The sequence below is a fragment of the Manacus vitellinus genome, unplaced genomic scaffold, assembly GCF_001715985.3.
Source record: "Manacus vitellinus isolate BGI_N305 unplaced genomic scaffold, ASM171598v3 scaffold_13_pilon, whole genome shotgun sequence".
In the NCBI taxonomy this organism is placed as follows: domain Eukaryota; kingdom Metazoa; phylum Chordata; class Aves; order Passeriformes; family Pipridae; genus Manacus; species Manacus vitellinus.
In genome coordinates this window covers 14,616,728-14,635,190 of record NW_021938999.1, presented here as the reverse complement: position 1 = coordinate 14,635,190, position 18,463 = coordinate 14,616,728, and the positions used below count along the sequence as shown (strand labels likewise).

The window sequence follows — 18,463 nt, the reverse complement described above, 5'->3', positions numbered from 1 at the left end:
AGAATAGCTACTCTATTGTTCCTGAATTAATTATTTTGTGCAATGTCACTGTGTCCTTTTTTGTTTATATTTCTCAACTTGCTAAATGCCAAATACTGGAAGATTTGTTCATGTGGTGCAGTAATATCCAAAACACAAAATAAGGCAATCTGAAGTAAATCTAACATATACTATACTAACATGAAATGGTCTTAAATTAGATTAAGGCATCTCCTGTCAAAATATGTGCATTAAAATTCTAGGCACGTAGTGAGATCCAGATGGGTAGGAGCAGTTGAGAAATATAATGCAGTAGCTGTGTTATGTCTGTAGAGGGATGGAGGCCTTCATACAGTGTGACTATAGATTGTGTACTTATATATCCTTTCAGACTCCTCTCCTTCTCAAAATCACCAAATGCGAAGAACATTTCACGAGGAATGTGAGGAAGGCCCACTGGGACTTTCATTTTTACAAGACTATCATAAGAAAGATTTCAGATGAATAACTGATTTTCTGTAACTTTAGTCAAAAAAGCAGTGTTAATCAATCTGTCCCATTTTTTTTTCCCTTCAGGCTGTTGATTTGAGCAATTAAAATGACTGGACAAAAAATATGGTGGTATACTATTTGGTTTAGAACACCTTATTCTATGTGAAAATGAACATTATCTGCAAAAGATGATAAAGCGATACTTGAATGTAAAATATGAAAGTGAAACTGTTTGAAGCATGTGATTTTGATAAACTACACTTTTTCTTAATGTCAGTGGTACTGATGTCTCACAAGTTTTTTAGTAACCCACTGTTCCTGCCCTGTACAGCAAGGTCTACTAATCACCGACCTGCAGAAAGTTCTGTCTCCACTGGCTCATCAGCCAGCAGTTTTGGCAGTGGATACAGCATGGATAGCGAAGGCAGCAGCAGTGCCACAGGAGAGAATAATCTATTTCCCATCCCGAGAATGTAAGGCTTTTCATTTAATATACTCTATCCTCCATGCACAATTTATAGTCCTTTCACTTACCAGTCATCTTCTTGCATAGTTTCCTCTGCAGACTTGTGTGATGCAGTAGAATAGCAGCTAACTGGGGAGAATTCTGCTTTGTTGAGCACTGAGTTGTTAATAACCAAACAAACCTCTGCCTCAACCTCATGATCTTTTTCTCCTGTCACAAAGGAAAGGTGTTAGTCTAAGCCTTTGATGAAAGTACGTAGTGTTGCCCTTGGCTCATGTTTTAGTAGCACAATTTTTCTAGGCCTGAGAATGCTTAGTTTAAGTTTTCAGATTTTTCTCCTATAGAGAAGTGTTATTAATGCAAATGGAATCTATATTGTGGATATACTCCTATTTTTTCCAAGTTTTTAGGAGTTTGAGTAGAATTTTCAGTTGTTGTTTGCAAAAGAGCTTTTTGGTACAGAGTCCCTCTAGGAATTATCAAGCTACTATCAAGTGTAACGATCCTATAAAATTATTTAGTTTTCAAAACATTTTACCCAGTTAAGCATTCCACAGATAAAAAGTTTGCCAGGATTTTTTCCCCTCTACTCTGTCAGCATGTGCCTTCATTTGGCAATTTCATTTATATTACTTTATAGGACAAAGTAACTTTTCCTGATAAACCTTTAATTCTGGCCTGAAAAAATTTATAGATTGACTGCTTTCAAAGTATTAGTTGGTAGTCATTGCTCATTCACTGTCTGCAATAGCTGTTCAATGTTTTTCTCTGGACCACAAGTTTTTTGCTTTTCCCTTGAAGTCCTGAACTATTAGTCATAAAAGATAGAGACTTCCTAGAAAAACTTGAATTAAGTACAAATCCTTCTCCAGAACTGTGACGTATCTGAGAATTTATCATTTTCTGAAATAAAGCCCAATAGTGTTTGTCTACAGCTTGTTAGTAGCCAAAGGAAAAATAGAGATAAATCTAATATTTCAATCTCATCTTCAGAATTTAAGAGGATGATGTGAGCTCAGGTTGTAGGATACTAGTTTCTTGATTCTCCTTGAACTTTTCCCTCACATTCTTTTAGGTAAAAAAGAGTTGTACTTCCCAGTGGCAAAAAAGATGTTTTTAATCAACTTTGACAACAAAAGAAAAATACTGTGCCCTCATTCCGAGTGAGAAAAGCCAAGACGCATAAAATCTTTATTCACAGAAACACAAGATGGAGCTCTCAATAGAAATTTTTAGTTCACATATGCTACATTTGAGTCCAAATAGTATCATTTACTGTGTATTACCTAATAATGTGAGAGTACCTACAGTTACTTGGTATTTGGCTGACAGATTCACTGCTCTCTTAAGCCTGAAATCAGCCCCACTTTTACTGAAAAGCAGGAGTAAGTCTCCACAGCTTCAGCATTTCTCTTATAGCAATTTGTTCTCATGAATTAAACAAAATATATCCAGGCCTCTTATTTTCTGTTAAGATTGGACTATTTTTTTCTTTATTATGACATTGTAAAGTAAATTATTTTTATGCTGATATTAGACAGAGACTTTAACAGTTACACAGGAAATTTATACAGACAAGACACGCTTTGTTTTTCATGTTAGTCTCCAGGGCTTTACAGCAATGTAATGAAAATGAATAACAAAATTACTGTTTACTGTTTACTGTTAGATTATTCCTGGAAAGAATGTTTAGTCCAGATAACTGTTTCTATTTTGAATTCTGTATAAAAATTCTTATTTACCTGCATATATGTATGATTGATATTCTAGTTAACATTTGCATTCACACTGGCTTGATAATAACTTCAGGGACTCTGACCTTGTACACTAATTCAGCATATCCACAAGAACACAGCTCACAGTCTGTGAAGTGTTAAGCAGGCTAAATGCTTTTAAGTATCTTGGTATTTAAAAATCTCTTTGGTTATTGTCTTCCTGCTAAGACTAAGTTTTTGATTTATCAATAGAAAACGTGTTGGATATGCTAAGTTTTAAACTCTTTACTTTAGTCCAAATGCTTTTAGACATAGGAACAATTAGTCTTGAAGCAAAATAAAATAATTATATATTGACAGCATGGGAATTGTTTGATGAGGTGACTAATTAGTACACTTGCCAATATTAAGTAGCTATAACTATCAAGGGAAATTATATACAGTTACACAGAGCTGAATATATCTTGTAAAGTCTTTCTACTTTGGAATTTTTTTTAAATACTCCTTTATTATTCATTTGTAATATTCCTGAAAGTTACACATTATCTTATCTGATAAAGACCAGATTCTCTGTGGTCTTTGTAGCAATACAATGTCTATAAAATTATATTAATTTTGAATGCAAAGGTGAAAAGCAACAGAATAAAGTATAAGGAGTATAACCCTTGGGACAAATAATTCTTGTATCATATCTATGATATGATTTATGAAGCATTACCTGCAGAAGAAGAAAATAATATCTTTCAGTTAAAATTGAATATAAAAATCACTTTAAAAAATGTAATTTTATACCAATTTTTAGTTCACTCTGAGTTTGGGCAGCTTCCATTGCTGAGACCTGAAGCTGGCTCATTGTTAGCAAAGACCAGTGCTGACCCTTTAACCCCAAAGGAATCACATGCGTCTGAAGATAATGCCTTATATTCTCTATCACATCATTTCAGAGTCTTAAGGGAGAAAGGAAACCAGAAGCACAAATGTCTGATAGTAGCAGACATCTTTGAGAGCGATTGTAATCATGCCTTAGAGCTCGCAACAAGTATATTTCAATAGCTTATGTTTTGTCTAACTTTCGTTGCCCAAAAATAGGCATCAAGAGTGTAACACAGGTTCTTTGTACACACAGTGCAGGAAAATAGGGACCTCCAGAGCATGATTTGTTCCATTCACTTTTAAGATTAATATAAGTCTTCAGAACAGAACTCTTTCTTATGCTAAATCTAAACCGTAAATTAAACAATCATTAAAAGAAGACAATGACCACAAGTATGCCTTACCTTTAAAGTAATGGTATTGTAGTTGCCTTCTAAGGAGAAAAAAAAAAATATTCGTAAGTGATTGATCCAAATAACAACAACAAAAAAAAAATCTACCATTTTATTTTCTTGTAATTATATATACAGACTTTTTTTCCTTTTTTTTTTAGAAATACCTGTGATGTTTGTCTTTTTGTAAAGAACCAAGCCTCATTGGCTTGGGTGTACCATTTCCTTAGCTCTCATCTCTTTATAGTCTTATTGACAACAACCACCATATCTTTTAACAGAGGGAAGATGAGCCAGAATGGACAAGAACCAGTAAAGCAGTCGGGAGTAGGATTATCCGATTCAGAAGGTAAAAAGAAATACAAACAGCACTACAGTGATATCCCATATTTGTAGAACTGATATGTGTTTGTCTTTTACTTGTTATGCTATGAAAAATTAGTCTATGTTCTCTTTGTATTGTGGATTAAGATCCTAACCTTCATTTATTCTAAGGGCTCGTTACACATAGCATCAATGTAATGAGTCTTCAGTTTAAATGAGAACAGTGTCTTACCTGTTTTTTTAAGTAATTCAGTAGTTAGATTACAATGAATAATGTCTGTCTTTTGATGTCTATTGCTTTTCACGGTGTTCAAATAAAAAATACAGAGTATGGAGCTGACTCAATGCTCATTGAATTCAAAGAAAATACCCAATGGCTGTCAGACTCTATTTTTATAACATTTCAGAATGTTTACTTAATAACACAATTATTATTATTATTAGTGTTTTCATAAAACATTAAGTTTAAACAAAAATATTGGTTGAACAGCAGGCTTGACTGCTGCACTTAATGCAGAAGCATTATAATGAAACTCTTATTGGATTGTGAAATCCTGAGTGATTTTTTTGGTATGAATGTGGCAGTGACAAAGAAGGAGACACTGTAATATTGGAGCTGGAAAGAGCCTGACAGAATGACTTTCAAAGCTTCATGAGCAATGTGATTATGTCTTTCATGTGTAATAATGGACAACCACATGAAAATTGAGTGTTTTTTTCTGAAGGACTTGTAAGGAAAATTACATTTTCCTTTGTATATAAGGTATATTTTTTCAAGTGTATATTTCTGTTGACCTCAAATATAAAATTTAATTATCATGACCTTCATTTTATTGTTAAGACTTTTAAATGCATTTCAATGCAGCTTTGAGGTATTAATTAATAAATTGAAATTCATTGGTAAATTGATCTTAAATTGGTAAATTGATCTTAAATTCAATCATTAAAAAAATCAAATTTTTCAGGTTTCTACAATCTGTATACATGGGGAAATAATTACTGTTGCTACATTTGCCGTAAAAGCAGTCTAATATTCCACAGAGTTGAAGAAATTAAATTAATAATTGAAGGTAGAACTGTAAAACTGTCTTTTCCAAAGCAAGAATTCTTAACTGTGTATATGCATTCTACTAAATGTTTCCATTCATAATACTCATCATGTAAAAATCAAAATTAATCTGCTTCTCAAACTTCAATTTCTCAATAGTTTTTTTAAGTATTTGAAAATCAATCTATTTTTAAAGAGAGAAACTGTGAAGTGAAAACAGGAAATCAGAAATATTCCATTTTTACTTTGTCATGATAAATTTTATATTGAATGATAATTGTAAAAAAAAAATACCTTTTCATCTTTTTGTTTATCATAAGTTACCCCTTTGGTACGGTCTTGGATCTAAATTTCAGAGCCTACGAACACAAAATATTTTCATTTCTTATTTGTATCATTAAATAACCCCCAAATCAATCAAACAAACAAACAAAAACAACCCCCATCTTTTTAAACATTCTGAAAGATGTGTATGTAGCATTTGGTCACTAAAATTACTTTTCCAGTCACAGTTATGTTTCTGCTTGTCTTCAAAATCTGCGAATAACTCAAGAGCTGCAATTCCCTAATTTTCACTTATGATGCAATTCACCTCTCCTATCTTGAGTACTCTAAGCACTGCAACTCCAAGTATGATAACATAAGTAGTTCTTGCTAAGTGCTGTTTCTCAACATTGAGAGAAGCTGGTGCATGCAGCCTGTTTTTTGGTGTCTGATTTCTAGTTGACTAAGACAGGAAAGATCAATCTCAAAGGATAAATTCAACTAAAAGCTGGAAAACAATTCAAGAACATTTCAGTTTCAGCATGTAAACATAATTATCTTGAGGGGAAGCAGTTCAGAATTTAGAGGAACTCAAGATTAACTGAATATTACTTCAGTATTGCAAAATTATTGTGGTATTCTTTTCATGGATGAATGAAAAATCTTAGAGATCAAATTATACCTTTTCTGTAGTTCAGTTATCTGTGTTATGGACCAGAGGAGCTCTGCAATTAATTGGAAGCAAATGTTTATCCCCGTTTTTCATTAATTTGTAGAGAGCTCCCATAGCTGACATTTGTACTTTCATTTGCAAATAATGATTTAGTGTTATATTTAAAAGCTTTTAATACTGAAAATATTTTTTTACATTTTCAAATACTCTTAGTGCATAACTTCTGTAAAAAGTAGCCTGTGGGTTAGTCTCTTTAAAATGGGGCAGAATAAATTTATTTGCTTAAACATACGGATCTGCTGCTACTTTAAATGTTTTAGTCATCCAAGTCATTCACATAGGCCTGACAAAAATGGCAGGGGACTTACAGGATCTTTAGGACCAGTAGCTGGAGGCAAAGCGAGGTAGGACCATGACAATGAGAACTGGTTTCTAGACAACTGAATCAAAACTGTAGCAACAGGGGTTGGGTTCATCTCACTGGATATGACACCAAAATTTTCATCTCACTGGATATGACACCAAAATTTAGGCATGTATATAAGTGGAGTCACCAGGGAAAAATATGCTCCTTTTTTAATTGTTTGCCTACTTGAGAAATGTGTTAATGTTTTGTTGGAGTAGTTTTTGTGCTATTAAGATGTATTAGTATAGTTAAAAGTAAATATTGGAAAACAGTATCATTTACACACTATTTACAAAACCAAATGGTCAATATAAAAAACTGTGAGTATTGATATGATAGTCTTTGTTTCTCTGAACATATCATCTTGTTATATTCTGTATTTTTGTACTACTTAATAATATAAAAATAATTCAGAGTTTTGTTCTTGGACACTGTATTAGTTATTTTTATGATATGCATTGTTGCATGCTATCTTACTCTGGGCATTATGCTCTGAGCAGATGAAATACTTGATCTTCTTAAGTTTCAGTTAATCTTATTATACGTATTGTGATCTTCATTGAGTTATGCAAGCCAATTTCTGTATTTGTTTCAGAAAGTGCAATATACTTTGTTTAAAGATTTCTTATGACATGCTATGGAGTATTGCAGACGTTACAGACAAAAACCCCAATTGCATCCATGTAAGGATTGAAACTAACAATTAAAAGCACATGATTAATATCTCGATTCAGTTGTAGATCATGATTGGTCTATCTGCCCTATGACATTATTCAGCCAATAGATCCCAGACGGTATTTTCCACCTACCAACTATTTATATAATTAAAAAATAAATGGGGAAAATTATTCTCATATTTCAAAAGTGTGACCTTACTAGGTAATCCCAACATGCCATTATTTGTAGTAGAAGAGACATATATAGGTGTGAATAGCATTGTAACTGACATTTTGGATCTTCTACTTTTGAAGATTCTATATGCATGCAAAATATTGTTCCTCTAGAATTGTAAGCGCTGAAGTTCATCTCAAGAAAAGACTCTTCTAGAAGTATTTCATGGGGGTTTTTGAGTGAATGAGTAATCACAGTGCTTTTGTCATCCTCTGTGCTTGGCCTCATTTCTTCAGTCAGAAAATTGTAATCTTTATATAAGAACAGAGTGGTTGCCCACCCACATCTTCCAACAGAGGGGGAGGTTTTTACCTTTTTTTTTTTTTTTAAATGCTGTCCACTCCATGTGCTGAATACCAAAAACTTCTCTACAGAGTTCTGTCGTGTCTCAGAGGTTCACTTTCTGACCTTTCCAGTGGTCCTTTGAGCAACACCCTTTGAGTGTGATAAAACAAAGTTCTGTAAGTAAGAAACTCTCTCCCTCTACAAATGACTGAACCTGAACAGAAAATTTCAAAATGTTCCAGTTAAGCCTCAGTAGATGTATCTCCACAGGCAAACAGAAGGAATATGTTTGATATTGAAAGATGCACACATCCTTGCTGAACTTCTAGAAGGAACCATTATCATCTTTAATGAACTCTTTCAGGATTTTTCTTTTTTTTTTGCATGCTCTGTACTTGTCTAAGTTACAGATTAAAAGAAAAACAAAACAAAACAAAAAATCCACCACAACAATAACAAAAAAACATAAAACTTCAAACATGCTCTGTGTTCATGCTTTAACAGGCAAATTTTACAGTACTGTGATTTTTATATCTATTCACAGTAGTCTAAGCTAAAAAATACCCAATTTTTTTTCAATTTTTGAGCTTTGTTGTTCATCATCCTGGATTACAAACTAAGAAATTCAGTTTTAACAGTATTATCACTTATCTCTGTATTTAAGAGTTAAGGCAGTCTAATCTTTATTTGTGAGAAAAATAGTTGAAATACCACACAAATCATAAAACATGTTAGGAATCATTCTAATAATGTTTTGGAGGAAAGGTGCATGACCCCTGTAAGTGACTGGCAATCATTTGACTTCTAAATTTTCCTTCATAGCTTTCTGAATATTCCTAATGAAATTTTCACCCATCAAGTCTGTACAGAATAGGTCCTGGAGGAAATTGTCTTGCAAGTTGTATCACACTTTCTCTTGAAGAGGAGTACCCAGGAGTAATATGTGGATTACCTCTCTTGAGTAAAATAAGGCATGAAACAAACTGACAGCACAGGCACAATTAAGCATCCCCACATTCTTCAAAGTAACTAAAACTCAGAAAAAAACCTCCTTTTGCTTGTTCTTTAGCTAGGCTACAGTAACACTGTTTAAACCACAGGACTTACATTAGTATGACTGAGAACAGACTAAGGGCTTGAGATGTTCCCTAAATCAACTTGCTCTATCTCTGCTTCTTAAAAAATTAGCATTTTGATTTCTTTAAACTCCAAAGGTTGAAGTATCAGAAGTATCATCCTTATGAAGATGCTCCTAATTTTGGACCTTCAGTCAGAAAATTATAAGAGGAGAAAAAAGATAGATGAAGGAAATTATTAATGGCTAATCATGATAGAGCTACTGAGATTTTTAAATGCTTTTGCCTATGTACAAGTCTGTACTTTGATGTCTGAGCTGTCCAGACTGAAAAGAGGGGGTTTACTGCAGATGAGAAACTTTTCTTTCATTAGAATTAAATTACTTTGTATATTAATATTAAGGTGAATTTTACTGACCTTGCAGAAGCAATGGCGAAAATGCTGAGACTGGGAAAAATGTAGGACATAGATTAGGTTATATATTAAATTTATGTAACTTCAGGATTATCTGAGACTTTCCTTCTTTCATAATCAAATTAATTTATATCTTTTTATCTGTCAGAAGGTAACTTCTTTGAAGCATAACTTCATTTTAGGCCATCTAACATGAATATCAGAAAGACATATTTAGCTGGTTTTCCCTCACAAGCATTTTTCACTTAAACTGGTTTTAAACATAAAAACAATTAGAAATTAAGTGAACATTACATTTATAGACACTTTCTCCCACAAAGGTGCATAAGGGAAACTGTACTATAAAACATCCAGTCATTTGTTTTAGATGTTTAAAATGAGTTCTTTGATATTTAGTGGAGAAGCGGTGTAATTTATGAAAGAAAATGCAAAAAAAATGTGATAAAGAGACTCTAAGTTGGATATTCTGCATTTAGACAAGAGGGATTTATATTAATTTATGGAATTAAGTAGATTTTTTGGTGGTTTGATGCCCAAATTAGTGAAATTCCCAGAAGTCCCGAGAGGGTCATGCTGGAGGATCTCCATCTCGGAGGTTCTCACCACCTTATCTGCCCTTGGACACAGAACAAAAGTCTCCCTTGCTGTATAATAGACAAACATAAATTATAATCCTGATAGCAGCCTGTTACAGGCAGCAATGGTTTCTGGTGTTTCTCTGGAGTCTGGCAGAATCGCATTTTAGGATTACATCCTCACTTTTAGTGGGGAGTAACGTGCCACCACTTTAGGTCAGTGTTACAAAGTGTATCAGCACCTAGTTTTATGTGCTATAATTTGCCCCTGCTAATATCTAAATCTTCTCATGGATTATATGATGATTCTAAATGATATAGGTATTGCAAATGAACCCCTAATTTCCTTTGATATGAAGGAAATTCTCTGTTAATGATTAAGCCAACTGCCTTTGTTGTTTTTTTCGGTTAGTAATCAAAAAAATTATGGCATATAACTTTTTCCAGAAAACTCAGTAGTAGAATAAAACACAACCTGCAAAGTAAATAAAGTGGGGGGGAGTTTAGACAAAGCTTGTATTTGTTAGCAATACTGAAAGATGGGTGGTGAGTTAACTGAGAACACCTTTGCAGAGAAGGACTTAGGTGGATGGTAAATTAGACATGAGCCAGTGATGTGTGTTTGCAGCCCAAAAGCCAAGCATATCCTGGGCTCCATCACAAGAAGAATGGCCAGCAAGTCAAGGGGGGGGGGGGTGTCATTCTGCCCCTCTTCTCTGTTCTTGTGAGACCCTACCTGGAGTGCTGCTTCCAGCCTGGGGGTCCTCAGTATAAGAAAAACATGAACCTGTTGGACTGGGTCCAGAGGAGGAGCACAGAAATGATCAGAGGAGTGGAACACTTCTCCTATGGAGAAAGACTGAGGGAGGTGGGGTTGTCCAGCCTGAAGAAGAGAAGACTCTGGGGACACCTTGTTGTGGCCTTCCAGTATATAAAGGGGGTTTATAAAGAGGCAAAAACTGTTTACCAGGGCCTTTTGTCACAGGAAAAGGGACACTGGTTTTAAACTGGAAGATATTAGATTTAGATTGGCTGTAAGAAAGAAATGTTTTATAACAAGGATGGTGAGGCACTGGAACATGTTTCCCAGAGAAGTTATGGATGCCCTACACCTGGAAGTGTTCCAGCTCCAGGCTGGATGGGATTTGAGCAACCTGGTCTAGTGGAAGGTGTCCTTGACCATAGAGTGGGGTTGGAACTAGATGATTCTTAAAGAGCCCTTTCAACTGAAACCATTCTATGACTCTGTGATGTGATAAATAATTATCTGACAGTGATTATTGAAGGGTTCAACACACAAACTGCAAATATGCCTGTGCTGTGTCAGTGTTCTGGGAACAGTTGCCTATTCAGGCAAAGGTGTTTTACAGTTATAGTAGAAATGTTTTTCTCCTTCAACACTTGTTTCTTCTGTACCTTTGATTAGGAGATTCAGGCATCCACATTTCACTCACCACCCAGTGTTTTGTCTTGAACAGATAGTCAGTAGCTCTGTACCATGAAAATTCCACTTTCTTTTTCATTTCTTACCTTGGGATTGAGATTCAGTTCCTGAAGCAACATCAGAATGTCACATGTATAGTATTGTGTAGCAAGAGTCTGAGAACTGCTATTAAAAAAAAAGAATGCAAGTATCATTACATATCATACAACTGTTCATTTCTATGTTTACGTCAGGAATTGACTGAATAGAAAAAGGAACTGTGAATCCACATGCTTGAGTTTACCAGCAAGACTAGCCTCCAATTTACCCACAAATCACACACTAGCATGTATTTATTTTACACTAGCAAGTATTTATTTTTCTTAAATTTAGTTAAACTGAACTGAAAATTCCTATCTCCTATAATTCCTGGCTCATAACAATCTGACTAACAGCATATAGATCACCAGTAAATTACCAGGTCAGAACCAGTCACTTTCACTGGTGGGGAATTTTGGAATAGTTCCTTGTCTCTGCACCAGGGCTTGATCCAGTTCCTTCCAAGGCCTTTTCAGACTGGTATCTCAAAAACACAAGGAGCACCATCTATTCAGTTCATGCACACAGGTCAAATATTACCTTTACTGTTTGCTCTCTTGGCGATAATTCAAATAACTCAGGAGTCTTGCACATTTAATCCTAACATATACTAAAATGGAAGAGAACCTGGAAAAAGTCTGGACTTTCAAGTATTTTTCTTGAATCAATAGAGTCTTGAACTGACCAAGTATGAGACTGTTGAGTTGACTGTAATGGATATTGATCCATGGATTTAAAGAGTAATCCAGCCAATCTGAAATGTTACCAATACTGACTTGAACAGTGGTTGAATTGCATTTTTTGGTTTTGAGTTCATGTCTCATAGTACATAGCAAAAGAAATTACTGCACACTCTCAATGTCTTTCCTAAAGAGCAATATAAACCTGGTGATGTCTTTTTTAAAAACCATTTTTAGTGGCTGCAATATTTACTTTTATAGTCTTATTGAGATTCTGATTTACATGTAGAAGAGGACAGTTTGTGAAATAGAATATTACTGAATAAAATGTGATCCTTTCCCAGGAAGAAGTCCAATTGAAAGAATCAGAGTATTTGCCAAAACTCTCTACTATCCCTACAAATAAAAAGGCTAAAATTCAACCTGACATTGTTTAAACTGTCTTTAATATGAAATCACAACCTTGTTTTCTACTATTACCTTCTACTAAGGGTCTGCCATCTCTACCCTTGGCAGCACAAGTTTAATCAATGCCATCAAAATTTAAAGCAGAAAATACCAGCAAAGGTAATTTCTCACATGAGCAACTTCCACAATACCAAAGAAAAAAAAAAGACATAAGGGAGTAGAAAATAAGTACTGAGAGCACTTGCAGTTAGGCTGTTGATCCCCTCATACTGTACCTCCGTTATTTTTAGGAGTGGGAATTTCAATTTTTTAGAATTGAACAGATATACTTCCTGTCACAAGGGATCCTTAAGCAATGAATCAAGCCTGTGCACTGTCAATAGTCCTTATCCTCTCTGTTGTTTTTCAGAAAGCTGTCTATATTTTATACGTGCTCCCTTAAGCTAGAAACAGCCTTACTACTAATGCCTAAATACCACTCCTTAAAGAAATGAGTCAAGATAAACAGCAGCATTATAAACCTAAGTATTATCAGCTTACTCTCTAAACTTTGAGAAGTATTTTTTATCTATCCCTGATTGGCCTCACACTCTCATTTCCCACCTGGCTCTCCAGTAATAATTGAAGCAATTAGTTCTGCCTTCCTGAGGTATTTGCTGGTATAATCCAACTGCTTTTCCTAAAAAGAAGCAGAAGGAATTTAAATAAGAATAAAGACTGCATCCAGAGATAGAAACATAAAAGGAAAAAAGGACAAGCTAATATTCTGTGTTCTTGTATCGCAAACTTGTATCACAAACAACATTGATTTACGTTGTTACAAATCAGCCTGTTCCTGAATTGTCACTATAAAGTGTCATCAAAAGCAAAGTAAATAATCCAGGGAGACTGACTGTGATTAACTAGTGACTAGCCAAGAGCTTCTGCCACTGTTGTATGAAGTATGACTAAAAGGCTATTAGCTCTTAAATTATGTGTCAAGAAAATTCTAAAAAAAAATTTATTTTTTTAAGCTTCCATTTAAAAATTTTCACTTTTCCCATGGGATTTCTTAAAAATCAAAAAATATTAAGATAAACAAAACAAGGAAAAAGCTGGAAAACACATGTATTTCATCTTGAAACCAAAATATTGAAATGATACTTCAATAACAACTTGGAAAGATAATTTGTTTGCCTAATGTTCTTGTTAATTTTTACTGACCTTGCTCTTGAATGCATTTCCACTAACATAAAGCTGCTTGGGACTTTCAGGAGGTTTCTTCTGGTGACTTCTTGGAGGTATAATTGGCTAAGTGTGTTTGGACTGGGAATTGGCATGCTGGTAATTCCTTCAAAAATCTGGCAAAGTCACATGGTTTCATTTCTAGGGAAGAAAAGAAAGAGTTTTGGTAGAATTATGTAATCTGTCTCTTTTAAAAAGATGTGGTTATGAGGGAAGTCTGATTTAATACTAACTGGCACATTTAGTATAAATACCAGTTAATAATGAAGACCATCAACACTGGAAAACAAACAGAGGGATCCCCCCACCAAAACTGGAGTGAAGGTGAAGATGCTGGAATGTGTGATTAACTGAACCTGAGCCATGTCTGGTGTAAGTCTGAAGAAAGGCTGCTTCACCTAGTGAGTAATTTATAATCACCTTGAAATAGAGTGACTTTTCATGATCAATGTTCATTTAGGATCGGTAAAAGTCAGGTTGACGCATTAATATGATAGAAGGTGAATTGCTAAATCCTAAATGATTTCCTCCCTGTGATGAAAATGAAACTAGGAGGTACCGAGTAGGGTTTTTAAATGTCAGCTTCCTGGATACTTCAAGTGATCTCCTCCATTTAGCAGTGGGATTAGGACCTGGAATTGTGGGCATACTCCAAGGAAAAATAAAGTAAGTAAAATAGATCTGTTTTCAAGTCAATAATGTTCAGTACTCAAATATATATAAGCTATTCTGTAGTAGGAATGGCGTTAAGGGGCCTTCAAGGGGCCATGCTAATGATTCACAGGACAATATTGTTCCTAAAAGGCTTTTGTTAACTTGCACCAAAAAATTCCTAGTGGTGATATAGACTTTAAAGCTTCATTAGTCTGTTCTAGTGCTTGATTATCCTTAATAGGAATATATTTTCCTAAGTTCTAGTCTAGTTTCTTACTGAAATTAGTACTCAAGGACAGAAATAAGAATACAAAAGCCAAGATCTTCCCTTCACAAACGTAGTATTATTTTATCAAGCACTTCTTATAAGTAGATTATCCTAAGCTTGCCTACAAATGATAACACAGCCATTCCTATCAAACAGTTCTGTAATAGAGCTCCACTTTTTATGTATATATTTGAAATGTCAAAAAACCCTCAAGAATGTCATAACCTTTTTCTATACTTAACAGTCCTTTGTAGCTCCTTAATGTCTTGTTTCTTAATTTTCTTTCTTTTTTAATGATAATTTATAACTAACTTACTTAGAACTTAAACTATATTGATGGGCAGTTTTTATTTGCTCTTATATGTTCCCATATAATCTCTTTTCTTTAAGCTCATATTCAAACAGTTATCTTGGAATGCTGTTTACATGCAGATGAATCTAGAGCATTTCCAGGTGGGATCACATGGCAAGCTAAAATTAAACATCAGCTGATCTTTAATTTAGCACGTAAAACTGCTCAAATTTATTGGACTGTAAATTGTGTTTCCAAACAGAAGCTTTTGGAAATCAGTGCATTAGAATGAATATAAGTCTTTCCTATGATGAAAATGCCTAGATACATCCAAGTCTCGTAGTAGAGAGTCTGTTTTCATATCTATACTTAGAACCTTGTGTTTTGTACCTACTTTATGTTCAGATTAATGTTTTCCATTATGCTCCATGTTCATTATTTCATCCTATGAGAGTAGTTTTACAGGCTTGCAACTGTAACAAAATATGTTATTCACTGCAGCAGTATGTGAGTAATATTTTACCTGTAAAGGGAAAAATTCAGTCTGTGTTTTTCTCATAAAGAATTCCTAACAGTTTGCCCAGTGTAGACATTTGTAATTACTTAAGGCTATTATATGTTCTCTTCCCTTCTGTGTATTATTTATTCTGACATTACCAGGCTATAACTGGAAGGGAATAAAATGGACAGAAGATTAAACAAATCTAGTGGCAGAAAGTGATGTGCTGTGTGAGTAGAAGATGATGCAGTTAATTTATCCTTATCTGCAAAAGGATTTGGGGTCTTTAAACATAGGTGTATCCTGTTGTTTTAAGTACTCTATTTTTCTACCTCAATCCAGTTGCTGTTCCAGAAACTCATGGGTATCCCACAGATTCTTTTTCCCATCTACCATTCCAGATCAGATACTTCAATTTCACTAACACATCTTAAATGACTCCAGATCCACATGTAAATAGGCATAAAACCAATTCCTCCTACGCCAAGACAGTACTCAGGTTTTCCTTCACTGTCAGCTACCTGGAGTGCCAGTCTTTTTCTGCTATCTGTTAAGAACCTAAAGATTATAATGAAAATTTACAGCATTTATTCCTTATATAAAATTTAGGTGGATGATCTCAGATAGGATTAGTCCTACCAAATGGCCCCAGGTTTGCTTGTGTGTTATTGCCATCCATTGCCGATCTCTTAATTTTCTGAAACATCCTTTGGTATGCTTTCTTTCTGTCATATTTTATTTTTTAATATTTCTTTAGATTTTTTTGTCTGCCACATTGGCTTTGCATTCTGACTTGTGATGTGATAATAACTTAACGTGACTGGATTTACATGCCTTGGAAAATGCACAAAGCTTCTGGAGACCAGCTGGGTCAAACATCTGATATATACATCTGCCTTCTGTAACTAGAAGTCCATGTATTTTTCAGAAACCTGATAACATATTGCCTATGAAGATTAGTTAGTTTGTGTGATTTACTAGAAAAAGTCCCATAAGTAGTTTGCATCAATGCCTGCTGAGTATGATATGGATTCTTACTGTTTCTTCCTGCTGCTCATCTAATATCTACAACATTTATTCACCAGCATCCTGGTTGCCTGTGTCTGGCTGAGTGCTCAGCTTAGAAACATATTCATATTCATGGAATATTCTGCTAATTTCTTGAAGAAATTGGATTCTCATTGATCTGAATGCAATTATTTGCCTTTTGTATAAACTATGCCCTTCCGACTGGTGTGACTATCTGAGTTCTTTATTTCCTGGCAAGCAAAGGAGAGAAAAAGGAGTCTTTCCATCTTGTCTCTGGACATTTGAGAGAGTAACAAGCAAAGACAGCTTAAGATATTATTTATATATTGGTTTTTAGTCTGTTTGGTGTTTTGTTTATATTTTAAAGCAGTATGCAAAGTCTCTGACTTTATAGATATATATTTTCTGTGCTATTTTTATGCATGAAAAAGTGAAGCCTACTCTGTATCTGAGTATTTTCCTTCCTACTCAGTGTATCCTTTTCAAACAGATCCATAAAGCAAGATTATCTAAATTTCAAACAGGTCCATAAAGCAAAGCTATCTAAATTCCTGTAAAATTGTAATACAGCTTGTTACAATTCAGAAACTACACAGTATAACTATAGGTTTTTTAAGCCCATGATAAATTTGTACATGAAAGCTTCCCCTTCCAAAGAAAGGAAACTGAATGGTGTTAGAAGGAGAAGGAAAGAAAACTAACATGAGAATTTTTTTTCTTGTTGGTGAACATTTTAGGCACAAAAAGAGCTTTCACAGTGAAAGAGAAACAGAATCTGAGAAGCAAAGCCTAGGAGCTGCTCTTTCCCTCTCCTATCAAACACACCTTACCCAGGTGTTGTTCCATTGACTAAAGGAGCTACTGCAGATTTACAAAATTATACAAAGAAAATGACACATGAAAGAGTCTCAGCTTACCTTCAGAAAATGACATTTGGAGGTACTTGTGAAAATCCTGCAACACGAGAATGATTTTTACAATTTGTCTTCAGCAGTGGAGACAGTGCAAAAGCATACTGAAACCAGAAAAGCACCAACATGAGTGAGACTAAGCCAGTCTTCCTAACATTTCTCATTCTCTGGACAAAACCCAGTAACTAATGTGTCATTGTACACTGGTTTTTTTCCCAGTCTCTTGGAATTGTCTTGTTGAATCTACCTTGTTTTATGCAAGTACAGATTATAAAGAAGGAGGAAGGATATAGAGGCCATAACTTCTGCATCATTTTAGGGGTGAGACTTCTCACATTATAAGGGAAAAAACACTCTGAAATCAAAGCTGCATTAAATATAATATGACAAATCAATTCCCTCTTTATTGGCAGCATCTACTGCCCTCAGATTACTTGTTCTGAGTCAAATTCCAAAATTAAATATTGCAGCTTTCTTGTTGAACAAAGCTGAGTAATTTTTTTCAAGTACAATTTTCTGCCACTGGCTAAAGATGCTAAATTGAAGACAGCTTGAAAAATGGATATAATAGGAAGTGATGCAAATCCTGGGAGAAAGGACACACACATACACACGCATACACAAACCACAAACACATCCTTTCTTCCCTGCCGCTCTCCAGGATCAACTGAATATGTGGATGTATATTTAAAACATTTACCAAAAGTAATAATTATTCTGATTTCTGCTATAATTTTGAGCAGAAAGTTCTTTCTTAGGAATATTATTTCTACTATGATCATAGAGTAAACCAAAAAGAGAGATCAGACATTGCCTAAGTCCCCTCTCAGTCGTCTCTTCTCAAGGCTGAATAGGCTCAATTCTCTCAGCCTTTCCTACTAAGAGAGATGCTCCAGGCCCTTCATCACCTCTGTAGCCTCTGCTGGTCCTGGTCCAGGAAGTCCATGTCTCTCTTGTACTGAGGAGACCAGGACTGGACACAGCACTCCACAGCAGCCTCACTAGGGCTGAGTAGAGGGGCCGGATCACCTCCCTTAACCTACTGGCAATGCTCTTCCCAATGCACCCCAGGGATAGCATTGGCCTTCTTGGCACAACAACA

At 34.8% G+C, this 18,463-nt stretch overlaps 1 protein-coding gene and 1 long non-coding RNA gene across 2 annotated transcripts in view; one reads left to right on the top strand and one right to left on the bottom strand.

Annotated features, from left to right (window-relative positions):
* PCLO (piccolo presynaptic cytomatrix protein) overlaps positions 1 to 18,463 on the top strand; it is a 337,810-nt gene that overhangs the window by 285,333 nt on the left and 34,014 nt on the right. The window contains exons 21-22 of the mRNA XM_029958071.1: positions 803 to 944; positions 4,199 to 4,266. Of these exons, the coding sequence (XP_029813931.1) occupies positions 803 to 944; positions 4,199 to 4,266 (210 nt within the window). The remainder of the gene's footprint in view (positions 1 to 802; positions 945 to 4,198; positions 4,267 to 18,463) is intronic.
* Positions 7,853 to 17,465, bottom strand: LOC103760046. The gene is made up of 5 exons (XR_608087.2): positions 17,368 to 17,465; positions 13,688 to 13,849; positions 13,088 to 13,163; positions 11,405 to 11,483; positions 7,853 to 7,958 (listed from the first exon to the last, which is right to left on the bottom strand). It is a non-coding gene; the product is annotated as an uncharacterized LOC103760046 (long non-coding RNA).